Source organism: Myxine glutinosa, chromosome 6, assembly GCF_964187855.1.
Source record: "Myxine glutinosa chromosome 6, kmMyxGlut1.1, whole genome shotgun sequence".
Lineage (NCBI taxonomy): Eukaryota > Metazoa > Chordata > Myxini > Myxiniformes > Myxinidae > Myxine > Myxine glutinosa.
Window position 1 is genome coordinate 96,328,005 of NC_136266.1, and position 13,314 is coordinate 96,341,318.

The 13,314-nt window shown below is 44.2% G+C and overlaps 2 protein-coding genes across 2 annotated transcripts in view; both read left to right on the forward strand.

Annotated features, from left to right (window-relative positions):
• Positions 1 to 3,721, forward strand: part of VPS29 (VPS29 retromer complex component) — a 22,875-nt gene extending 19,154 nt beyond the window's left edge. Inside the window, exons 3-4 of the mRNA XM_068120562.2 lie at positions 726 to 961; positions 2,556 to 3,721. Coding sequence (XP_067976663.1) covers positions 726 to 961; positions 2,556 to 2,673 — 354 coding nt within the window. The 3' untranslated portion in view covers positions 2,674 to 3,721. The remainder of the gene's footprint in view (positions 1 to 725; positions 962 to 2,555) is intronic.
• Positions 3,722 to 12,027: 8,306 nt separating this feature from the next.
• Positions 12,028 to 13,314, forward strand: part of MYBBP1A (MYB binding protein 1a) — a 44,828-nt gene continuing 43,541 nt past the window's right edge. Inside the window, exon 1 of the mRNA XM_068120568.2 lies at positions 12,028 to 12,404. Within this exon, the coding sequence (XP_067976669.2) occupies positions 12,156 to 12,404 (249 nt within the window). The 5' untranslated portion in view covers positions 12,028 to 12,155. The remainder of the gene's footprint in view (positions 12,405 to 13,314) is intronic.

Below are 13,314 nucleotides of genomic sequence, written 5' to 3' on the forward strand. Positions count from 1 at the left end.
TGTGTGTGTGTGTGTCGTGTGTGTGTGTGTGTGTGTGTGTGTGTGTGTGTGTGTGTGTGTGTGTGTGTGTGTGTGTGTGTGTGTGTGTGTGTGTGTGTGTGTGTGTGTGTGTGTGTGTGTGTGTGTGTGTGCGTCCGTCCGTCCGTCTGTGTGTGTGTCCATGTCCATCCATGTAACGCCTAGATACCTGATACATGTCACCTAATTTTGCAGTTTGATGAGATATCTCCAATGGTTGCAGCTGAATGGTGTTTCAGCATCCTGAGCTGTTTACATGATACATTCATTGTCCTCTGTCTCACGAGCTTCCCACCATACCCTTGAAAGATAGCTGAGCTGAAGCAGCTCCCTCTTCGGATATCACTTTGGTCTTATAGCCAAAGTTTTTAGCCTTGGGTTTCGTGTGTAGCACTAAGGTAATGATTTTGGCCAATGAGAAATGCTGAGTAAGGTGAAGTATTTGTAATGGTGTTGTCAGCACAGGTATAATTCTGGAGTGAATAAAGCAGCTTGGTTCCATCGGAGTGCTATTTTAGGCAGTGGCAGTTTTGGGCTCTGTTGATAGTTATATAATTGTCTTGTAGTTAACACCAAATGAGGTAATAAAACATTGTAAATACAGTTGTGATCCATTCAGAAATGGAATACTTGTACAGTGCATGTTACGTACGATTTTGATATGTCGGCCATCTAACCCTAACTCTTCTTTTCTCTTTCATTCTCAGAATCTTATCTATCCAGAGCAGAAAGTGGTAACGGTGGGACAATTCCGAGTAGGCCTTGTACATGGCCATCAGGTTGTGCCCTGGGGGGATCCAGCCAGCTTGGCCCTGCTGCAGCGCCAGCTTGACGTCGACATACTCATCTCAGGACATACGCACCGGTTTGAGGCTTTCGAGCACGACAACCGCTTTTACATCAATCCTGGGTCGGCCACTGGAGCTTTCAGTGTCTTAGACAGGTTTGTATTGCATTAACCTGGCGGGGGGGGGGGGGGGGGGTGGACAAGGGTGGTTGGAGGGGGGGATGGTTGAGGGTGAGGGTGGGGAGAAGAGGGTGGGGGGGGGGGGTGTGGGCGGGGGGATGTGGGTGGGAGTTGTCGACATTAACCTGACATCCCAGCAGTTGTGCATTGCTGAGAGCAGAAGGATTAAGGATTATTTTGGATGCTGTACTTCTGGAAATAGGGTTAGTTTGGGTAAATTACCGGCTGGCAAGATGGCCTTGATGTACGCACACTCTCCTAAGCTGTCTCGTCTGGTTTGCATCTCTGCCCAGCTATAAACTGCCATCCTGTGTTTCACAGTCAGGGTGATTCATAAATGTGTGTGCCGTCCCTCGGATGGACGTTAAACTGGGAGTTCCATCTGCCGACATTAGTTTATGCACGTTGGATCCCACTGTTTCCGTGAAGACTAGGAGAGCTATCGCTGGAGCAATGGCCAAATTGCCAATTCCTGCCCGAACCTGCAGAGGCCCCTAACCATCAGCGGCACAGCTACACCCTCAGCCAATGATGCTACTCCGCAGCCTTGTGCTGCACACTGATGAAGGAGAATTGCCATATCGCGATTCTTGTGCTGTTTAAAATCCCAGTTGACTTGCTGAGGGTCTTCGGGGAAAGAATAATCTGCTTGCCCCACCTGGTATCGTCTATATATAGTGCCAATCCACACCTTAGTGGATGAATCTTTATGCCATCAGGACACCTTGGACACTACTGAAAGGTAGAGTGACACGAAATCTCCCCAAAATGGATTAAAAGTCAATATAATAAAACAGGAGCGTCCATCCGCCCGTCTCGGAACTACTCCCAGAGTGTTCGGGTTAGCCCCACAGAACCTGCTCTGGAACCTTTTGGGGTCCCAGCGGGTGTCCTAAGGTGGGTGGGAGGTTTCATAAATTTCTCGATACAAATATTGAGTTTCCATCTGTACGAAGTCTTGCGTTTTCGCCATTGCTCGCTGGCAGATTCTTCTGTATTGGTTATCACGTGAGACCGGCGTTTTTCTCGGTTTACCTCAAGAGTGTTTGTAACAGTGTATTTTGTTATATTAATGCTATAGTATTAATTTGTGATTGGAATGATGTTGTTTGGAATGAAAATAGGGAGATTGAGAGGAAAGCAGAATGAGGAAATTATGTGAGGGTTTCCACCGGTGACATTCGCGGATTCGGTATTTATAGTTTCGCCATTGACCGCATATAGAAACATTCACTGCAGTAAAAAAAAAAATTGTTTGCCCAAATCCTTCACTAACCGGCTGTGTCAATGCCTGGTGTTCGACTGAAATTGTCACGGGAATATGGAATTTACTGGTTCATGGTTTGCCATTCACTGTTTTTTGCCCAAGTCATTCACGAACCGGCTGTTTATGCCTGGCGTTCGATTGAAGGTGGCACGGGAATGTGGAATTCATTGCTTCATGGTTTGCTAATCGCCGTTTTCGCATTGTACGATTGTATTCGGCCTCCCACCTGTGCGTAGCATGGGTACCTGGCGAGTGAATATATCAAATTATGCAACTTCACCTTCTGCATGTGTGTGTCTGCAGCAACATTGTGCCATCCTTTGTGCTCATGGACATCCAAGCTTCTACGGTTGTCACGTATGTTTATCAGCTCATCAGTGACGATGTCAAGGTGGAGCGTATAGAGTACAAGAAGTCGTAACATTACCAGCAAGAGTGAGCAGGTGGATATGCATCAAAGGCCTCGTTTTACAGGCCAGCCATATGCACCTGCCCTCCAGCCCACCCATTCTGATGTGGCTTTATTTCTCATCAAGCCACCCTTCTGTGAATGTTTAGCTTCGCCAATATACCGTAAGGCTGGTCATCCGGGGGACCCAACTCGGAGTCGATTGTTGTACCGTCTTGATTTTGACTGCAGTGGGCTCTCCGGTGAATTGTAAAGCCACCAAAAGGGCTAGCCGCATCAGCCCAGCTCATGACTTTCCTGGCTCCAAAGGAATCGAGAAGCAACTTTTTCATGAATGAGGTTCTCCACTAGCTAGAACGTCATTTCGGGAATTGGTTGGAATGCAAATTTGGGGTGGGACTCGAAACCACAAACTGCTTGTTGCTGGCTAAAGGTTCTGAGGTCACTCGGTCTTGTGTGATGCGATCTGTAGATGCCCATGTAACGGAAGTCTTTTTAGGTGGCATCGTTGCCCTGTCGATTCCAATCCGCAGTTCCCGATTTGCAGGTTGTGATTTTTGATTTGCTCCCGCAGCTTATTCATGCAAAACTATAACCGATGGCTCTATTTTGAACTTTATTTTTATTTTTCGAATCACTTGGCCGAACTGTTTGCTTTCCCGTAATACAATATTTGTCCGAAATGATCCGCAATCCCACGAGGCACATTTTGATCTTGCAAAGCGAATACGTGTTTAAATACGGTGCTTTTGCTTTTGTCCGTTTTTCACTTTCCGTATGTTTTCAAATGTTTCTTGTTGTGGGAGCTTGCATTGGGTGGGAAGGATGTCCGAACAGTTCGTTCTTTCATCGTCTGGGAGGTTTGGAGTGATTTACTCTCCTATCGTACTTATTCTACAGCCAGCCGTTATTCCTTCACACATTCATTCACTCGGAGCAAACTAATTTTAGAAAGGTTAACAGATCAAATGAAAATGGTATCTAAGAAAATGTTTAAATTACCTGCTGTAATTGTGTATTAATATAAATAAATGGTGCCTGTTATTCTGCATGAATTCGATCCGTGGTTGTTTGAGGTCGATTTCTTCTTTGGATACCACTTCAAATTAAACCAACATGGGTTCTTCTTCTTCTTCTTCTTCGTGAAACCATATTGGATGGGGATTAGATTCTCAATTTGGCCTGCTGGTTGCATCATTGCAGAGGCACGGCTGTGCTACTGATGCAGTGCCCCATAAAGGTTTGGGTAGACATTTGTAACGTGCTCATGGTGCCAGCGATAACTCGCCAACCTTTTGAGAGACACCTTCGGGATATTTAATGTCCTCCGACTTGTAGCAGATGGAATATCCAGTTTGACATCCATCCGATAGATGTGATACATTTATGCCTTTCCCTGCCTGCGATAAATCATGGTGGTAGTTTATAGTTCGGTTGAGATTAAAGTCCAGCCTCGACAGCTCAGAGGTAGTTTCTGCGTTAAGGCCAGACTCTGCGCTCTAAGTCTGGGAGCTCGGTAGTTCAAACTCCAGCCGAGTCATACCAAAGACTTTAAAATGGGACGTGCTGCTTCCTTGCTTGATGTTGAGCGTTAAAAGGATATCGCATAGACAAACAATGCTAGGAAGGCAATGGCAAACCACCCAGTATAACCCTTGCCAGGAAACTGCTTCGATATCACCAGCACTCTGTGAAGAGTGTGGTTCAGGTTGCCTTTCAGGTTGTCCGTCCGTCCGTCCGTCCGTGATATGTTTTCCTTACCGCGATAACTTGAGAACGGCTAAAGGGATCTTAGTCAAACTTGGTGCGTGTATGTATGATGAGGTAAACATGAGCTGATTAGATTTTGGGGTCACGAGGTCAAAGGTCATGTTAGGTTAAAAATACTGTTACTGTGATGACATGTGAACCAGTGATGGTATTCTTACCAAATTTGCTACACTTATGTAGAACTAGCAGAGTTACCTGGAAAATAGTCAGTCACGCAATTTAGTTTTGATATTCTGTTTATTTGTTGTGGGCTTTTTATAGTCGGAGGAAGCCACGCCCTTTGGGCACGCCCCCTTGTCTAAAACTGATGCACTCATTATTTTTTTTGTCGTTAAAGGTTACCCCCCCCCCCCCCTCCCCACCCCCCATTAATCTCCTCTTCCTTCTCTAAGTCGCTTCTTTAGGCTGTCCATGAGGCACAACCAAACAGACGATCACAAATCGGGATATAGATGTAAAGATGAACTGATTAGATTTTGGGGTCAAAGGTCAAATATGTAATAGGTTTATAACTTGAGAACGTCGGAAGTGATCTAATTCAAATTTGGTACATGTATGTATAATTATGTAAAGATTAAATGATTATAATTTGGGGTCAAGAGGTCAAAGGTCAGTCTTTAATAGGTCTATAACTCGAGAATGGCTGAAGTGATCTAATTCAAACTTGGTACAGGTATGTATAATGATGTAAAGATTAAATTATTATATCTTGGGGGTCCTGAGATCAAAGGTCAGAGGTAAAAATGTGAACTTGTGAACAGCTGAAGGGATTTAAATTAAAACTTGGTACAGGTATGGATAATGATGTAAAGATGAACTGATTAAACTTTGGCGTCAGAGGTCATGTCAGGTAAAAATGTGCTAACTTGGGCACAGTTGAATGGATTTCAATCAAACTTGATACAAGTATTATAATGATGTAATAATGTGGGCGGAGGCATATCAGTCGACGTCAAAGAGTCGGTCTAGTTTAATGTTAATCCTTCCACCTATGACTTGGATTTGATTTAACTTAATGTTGATAAATACGCAATTTGGTGTCTGACTGACCATGATACATTCCGTCGTTACTTATACAATCTCAACCAAATTTGACAGGTTAAAGGGTCACACAATGGAGGTTGTGGCGACTTAATTTCCCCATCTCCTCTCCCCAAGGGAGATTTCTGCCTTGGGCGAAATCCATGTGAAGGTGTATAGATAGCTTCTTGTGGAGTTTTCTACCAAGGCCGGCTCTAATAAGAACGCCAACGATAATAATTGCATAATGTTATTACAAAACAATATACTGTTACGGTATCAGCATCTGGAGTTATCACGAGGGGGTTCCTGTCACGGCTCACCTGGTGGGTTGCTTGGCAACTCAACTCTGGTCACTGATTAGAACCTCAGAACATAGCTAGGTTCTCACGCCTTGGTTACGCGTTACTTTACCGTTGGCACAGCAATTTTAATTAGGGGTCATGCCCTCACCAGCCACCCATCTATTTATTATGTACGGCTGAGCAAGAGAGTGAGCATGTCAGAAACGTTTAACAGTTCCAAAGCAAGTACATTTATTTAACAAGCACAACAAGGTTTATTCAATCAGCAATGGCAGGCATTTCCGATAGCAATCCTGAGCATGTATTTACAATGGATGGACAGAAATCACAATGAAAATGCACAAGTAAAAGATACAGGAGAGAACAGACCATCTTTGCACCTATGGAGCCCACTTGCACATTCTTACCTATGTAGGAACGAACATGTGACAGGTGCCATCAATCATCTGGGAGTGTAGGTTTGGAAAGAGGAGTCTATTCCAGGGGGAGCGTGGGCACGGCTTCTAGCTCACCTTACACAGACAAGAATGGCTTTGCGTGAATCCCAAGTACAGGACAGGTATGGCTGTGGCTCTCGTGGTCCAGATATGCAGTGTAAATGTTCGGGCAGCCCCTCACAGCTTTGCAGTACACCGTGTCAACTTGTGCAAGCTCCTTCGTGACTTGCTGTCCAAATGGGCAGACTTAAGCGCAACCTTGGCCAAAGACTCGTGGCAAGGAGCGCCCTATGGATGAGTGAGATGAATCAAAAGTCCTGGCTCATGAGATGAGACAAGTGGAAATTACGTAATACTTCTTTTTTTTGTTACGTAACGCTACATAACGTAACACAACCCTTGATTACTATGCATTCTGATGGGCTTGATTAAACCCTGCTATTATTCGACATATGATTAGATTTTTCGGGGTCCCTCGTCAATAACACTTGACCCAAACAATGACAATGGAAATCTTATGGAACAATCCCAGGTCGTGTATAATCAGCAGAGGCCTACAGGCCTAATGTTATTGGCCCACCAGAAAATCAAGATGGTGACCATATCATTTTGTCTCGGTGCTATGCCGGGTGGAGTCAAGTGACAGATGTGCGTGTGGTCTGGCAGCTATCCGACCAATGGGTGTACATTTCCAAAAATCGACCAGCAATAAGAACAATAGCAACGCGAAGCTCTTGTAGATCTGCGACATGCCGCAGATAAACACATTCACACTCCAAATGGCTACACCCCACCCAAAGCTCATAACAATACACATAGCAACTTAACAACATATGAAATAAGTGATTCATGATTTCTTCATTTCATCATGTTCCAGACTTATGGGACACCCTGTAAATATTAAATATATATAGTAAATATATACTATATATAAATAAACTATACATATATAAAGCCTTGATCTGCTCTCATCTCGATTATAGTTGTCAGGCCTTTGGGGACATGTCAATGAGCAATCGCAAAAAAACTGGAGACCATCCAGTATAAAGCTCTCCGTGTCTGTTTGGGGGCTTATATTAGCTCTCTGGGGTGTTGGCTCTTCTGGTGGAAGTGGGAGAAGTGCCCTTGTCCCTGCATTGGGAAATTTCTTGAATGAAATGTTGGGCTAAAACCATCCCATCTGAGGATAAACACCCTGGTAAAACCTTATTTGTAGACTGTTGGGAATACCAAAAGCTTCATGGTAAGAACTCCACTTCTCCTCTAGGACTAGCATGTAAGAGGAAATGGGGCTGGATTTCCTTCCTGTAAACGCCTTCCATAAAGTAGGGGTTTGGCCTCGCTGGACTCTTGAAAGCCCCCGTCATCCCCTGGATTTCTGGGGAAGAAGTGACAGGGCTAATCCTTTGGCAACACGCAACCAGGCAATTTAATTTGTTAACTCGAATTGGAGTCAATCCCTGCATGTCTGTACGGACTGGTCTAAAGAACCTTCTCTTAGGACTTAGGAGAACAGCTGCCGCAGTCTGCATCCCGGACCTCAGGGTGGTTCGATCATTTTGTGTTACTCACCATCTCTCGGTTTTATCCCCTGAACTATTTGCCAAAGCTGTGGCTCTCGAATGGATCATTGAGTTTAACCCTCTCAGTGGGGTCATCCTCTCCGACTCACTTGCTGCGTCAAAGGCATTTTGAATCCCTGTGGTTCTTGAAGTTCTCCATTTGGTTGACGTTGTGAATTGGTCGACCTGTGCTGGATCCCCACCCATGTGGGCATTGATGGAAATGAGGCCTGTGATGTGGCTTTGAAGCAAGCCCTTAAAATCCACAATGTGACCCAAGTCCCTCTTGGTCCATCGGAAATTGTTCGTTTAGTGTAAAGGACCGAATGGTGAAAAAATGGCAATTTCAGTGGGACACCAACAAGAAAGGAAGATTTTGTTACAAGGTGCACCTGTCACCTGAATTCCTACCTTCGTAGAATAGGATGTCACCCTACAGGGTACAATGAGCATTGTAGGGATCGAGATGTGACCCACCTATTTGTAAATTGCCCGCTATATGAGGGATCCAGAAGGCGCCTTGTTCAGAATATAAGAGAGATGGGGATTGAAGTGTTGGATCTGCCGGGAATTATGTTTGCTGAACTGGAAACACCCCCAAATCTGTAAAACTGCCCTAAGATTTTCAAGAGAGAGTGGAATATCCCTATAAAATTAGAGGGAACCATAACCTGGATAATAAGAAAGAGCAATCAGATTGCAGACCCTCGCCAGGATGTGTTTTCGTTGTTTTTACGGATTTTGCGTTAAAACAAATATGGCGGCCGCACCACGTGACCAATGACGTCATATTTTTTCCCTCCACCAATTTATCCTTAGATGACGCTCAAGAAAGAATAAAGGTTCCTTGGGTTTGGTATCACGTTAAAGCTTTGGGGTGTGGTGTATATAAAGCTTCGGGGCTCTGAAAACGCTATTAAACCCCCAAAAAGAAGAAGAAGAAGAAGAGGGACATCGTTGACCTGAACATTCACTAAGGCTGCTGGGCCATAGAAGTTCACGGTTCACGTTTCACGGTTCACGTGAACAATCGGACCCTGGGCCATAGGATTTCACGCTTGGCTGTTCACGTGTTGCGCGCCAGTTCTGCTTTGGCCGAGTAACCGTCAACATGGACTCTTCGGATGAAGAAGATTGCCTCATTCTGCTTCTACTAAGACGGAGGAAGAGAAAAAGGCACAGAATTTGGAGCCGAGAGCACTTCCTTCTGAGAGAAACCCGTGGTGAATTCCACCGAACATGCCGTTATCTGCTTGACAATCCCGATGAAGAACTGTTTTTCAATTATACCAGGATGTCATACAGGACTTACGATGCCTTGAAGACCCTCGTCCTGGAATGTTCGGATGATAGAGAAGAGTGTCCAGATTGGAATGATAACTGTTGCTGTTGTGTTTTCTGAATATGAAGGTTTTTCAACAGCTGCAGTGTTTGGAGCTGGAACTCCTGGAATTGCTCGTCATCGAGAGCATCTACCCGCGGCAAGATGGAAGTGAAAAAGCCCATCCGTGTAGATTCAGATTTCCTCTCAATTTTCTTTTTCAACAAGGACAGGATGAGTTCATCATTGTCTTTGTCTTTCCTTTTCTTTTGTTTTCTTTTTTCATTCTCACTTCCGGTTCTTCTCTCCGCCACAGCAACTGCTTCCTCAGGGTCAACTACTCCATCATCATCGCTCCTAATGTCAGTGTCATCCATTGCAGTTTGCAAAATGTCCCCTTCTTTTGGGTCACTTTCTTCATCACTCAACTGGGGCAGGTTTCCTTTTGAAGTTCTGACGTCCTTGATAGGAATGAGAAATTCCATTCCTTTCATGAACCTCCACGGTTTGGATTTGTCTGCTCCGCTGCCCGATTTCTTCTTTGTCCGTGCCAAAGCGTTGTTGTGACAGCGAATGAGTGATATCCATACATCCTTTGCATTTGTTCCTGAAAATAAATATATATATAGTTAATAAATTAATCATCATGGAAAACTGTCACTCATGTGTGTGTGTGTGTGTGTGTGTGTGTGTGTGTGTGTGTGTGTGTGTGTGTGTGTGTGTGTGTGTGTGTGTCTGTCTGTCTGTCTGTCTGTATGTGTCTGTGTGCGTGGTAAGTCATTCTTTTTCGCCAAGTCCCCCACCCACTTCCATTGCCTATGAGGACAACTATCAGGATCACTTGTAAAGAGAATTTTTAGACAGACTTTTCTATAATGTTGTTTGTGAACTCTGAATGACTAATGTCCTTATGACAAGCGAATTGCTACGTTAAGGTACAGCTGCATGCTGGGAACCCTGATATTTATTTTCTTAATTCTTTTCTGTTTACAGGTATCTGGCAACGGGAGCCTCCGTCTCCTCCATGAGTGTCCCCTTTCACATGTCTCGACGATCCATCGCAAGGCATATCAACAAGACGTGTCAAGTTCTGTGGGATGTACTGCAACCACTTGAGTTGAAACGACCAACAGAGGATCAATGGTTCAAGATAGCTCAACGGTTTGGTGATTTGTGGGATTATCCTTTTGCTGTCGGTGCCATAGACGGCAAACACATTGCTCTTGAGAATCCAGACAACAGTGGATCTATGTACTACTGTTACAAAGGATTCCCCAGCATAGTGCTCATGGCAGTGAGTGATGCAGATTCATGCTTCATTCTTGTAGACCGTGGACAGTATGGCAGAATTAGTGACGCCGGAGTGTATCAAACATCCAAGTTGTCCAAGTTGCTGGAGCGAGGAAAACTCAATATTCCAACAGCAGGGTTCAAGGTGAACACCACAGAAAGAACCATTCCATTCATGATTGTAGGAGACGAAGCATTCCCCCTGAAACCGTATTTGATGAAGCCATATGCAGCAAGAACTCTGGATCAGGAAAAGCGGATCTACAATTACCGCCATTCACGAGCACGACGAACGGTCGAATGCACTTTCGGCATCCTCGCAAGGAAATTTGAAATATTCCAAAGACCAATGAGAGTTCAACCTGATGCAGCGAGCCTGTACACGAACGCGGCTGTAGCACTACACAATTTCATCCGCAGGCGCGATGGAATTATGGTCGACAGGACTTCTGAGGTGACCTACGAGGAGGCACGTTTCCCTTGGAAGCACACACCCACGCAGGAAGACCTTCTGATGAAGCTATGGCTGTACGAGACGGTGTGAAAACATTTTTCAATGACCCGCAGGGAAGTGTTTACTGGCAACACGAACACGTATTCCGAAATGTCAATGCAAATGACATCAATTAAAACACAATGAAAAGACAAGTAGTACAGGTTTTTGTGTTGCTAATAGCGAATTTGGATTATAAATCTTTACACGTTTCCAACTTCTCACTCTGTCTCTGTCTTTATCACTGTCTCATTCACTCTGTATGTCTGTCTGTCTCTCTCTCTCTCTCTCTCTCACACACACACACACACACACACACTGACACACACACAAACACACATACACACACACACACATTGACACACACACACACACACAATTAAACAACCACACACACTGACACACACACACACATACACACACACATTGACACACATACACACACACATTGACACACACACACACACACACACACATAATTAAACAAACACACACGCGCACACACCCGAAAACAATAAACCTTAACCTGTCGGTGAATTCAGACGCCCATTCAAGTTCTCCCAAACTTGTGCCTTCTGGTCCTTGTCTTTGTAATCCGCCACACGCGGATCCCACAGCAGGGGCCTTGCTCTCACTAACTCGATCAACTGTTCTCGGTAGTCGTCCATTTTGTTTCGGAAGTTTTGCCCGGATGTCAGTCTAAAAATAATCAGGTCGACCGAGATCTCCGTGTTCACGCATAGAAAAAGTGTGCATGTTCATTCCGCCTTTCACGCGTGAAACGTGACACGTGAAACGTGAAACATGAAAGGCGTTCTATGGCCCAGAGCAAGTCATACTACGTTTGTCCAGTTTTCTTTACACGCGTGAACCGTGAAACGTGAACCGTGAACTTCTATGGCCCAGCAGCCTAATACTAGTACGAGTAGCTGTTAACTGTTATTGTTGAGTTGAGGGGGTGCTGGTGGGAAAAAAATTACAAACATTTTACAAACACTATTTTCCACAATTAGTGCAAAACAGTAAAAGCTGTTTTTTCATGCAAATGTCTTGTGCTGATAAACTCGGTAATAATTGCCAACATTACGGAATGTGAATAAGCTAGCATTTTGCGGTGTATATCAAACAACATGTTAGCTCAGCTGGTCCAATATGTAAATCAACGCGAAGTGATTCTTTTTTTTTGCTGGTTTTAGACGTCTATTTTTTCTTTGCCCTTGTTCAAACACATTGTGATCGAAAAGAGAATGAATAAAGACGAATGTTTAATGTTTTGAGCTTTTGCTGGTGTTGCGCATGTCTTTGGGTTTGGGAATTGGCAATTGGGTGACTGGGTCAATAGCTGACATGGCTTCGGCTCATGGCGGACACGTTGTTGCTCCAACTGCCTCTACCGAGGCCGGAGATGTAGGGAGGATGGACAAGGAGTTGATCAAGAAGGGACGAAAGTTTTTGGACATTTTCTGGGACATCCGCAGTAAGAATCGTGAAATTCGTCTGGACGCCGTGCAGCGTCTGATCGCCTCCCTCGGAGAAAGTAACGCGGTACGTGCTTTGCGATTCCATTCCACGTGCGTCTGCGCGTGCAAGCGCTTGCTCGTGCTTCTTCTTCAGGGGTTTTCCAGACGTCCCTGATGTAAATCCACAGGCGAACTAAAAGAAATAAATAATTTTTGCGTTTTTGACGAGGGCAGCAGTTTTGAGTATTTTGATTTTAAACTTATGGAACTTTACCTGGTCCGAGGAGAATGAGCGTGTGATGGTAGATTTGAAACCCTGCTGGCTCACTAATGACTTTCTGTAAGGCAATAAATGTTCCTGCCGTATTTGGTCTGCTGATGTTTGTGCCGCCACTTCAATGCCTTGGGCCAATGAACTTCCTGAACTAATGCAATTCCAGTAATTTGGAGTAAATTGTTATCTCGTAATGTCGTTTTCTACATGTTATCCATGCACGGCTCCTCCACGAGCCTGACGCTGGATTCCCCACATGGTGCTTGTAAGTGTTTACTTTTGGAGGTGTAGTAGGAGCTGCATCACAGAGGGTGTACGTGTATGGCCATCATTGACGTGTTGACCCGGGTCTCACTAAAATCCGAAATGGAGCGAAATGGACCTCAAAATAACCAATAACTTCCCCATAGCCTACACTTTTCATTTCATTTCATACACAACATATTAAACCAACCTCAATAACATCCGAAATGGATGGTGATTCAGTAGTAAAATTAAATGTTAAAATACTGATCTAAAACAGGTGAGGAATGAATAAAATGTAATGTTAATTAAGGACCCCATTGTACTATGTAATTTATGTCAATGTCTGAGTTGGAATAAACTAAAACAAATTAGAAATGTGGTTTTGTTATTTTTTATAAGTCAAATGAAATGTGTAGTTGTCAAACAAACAAAAATGGACTTCCCATTTAGCAAAATGGAGTTCTGACTTAGCAAA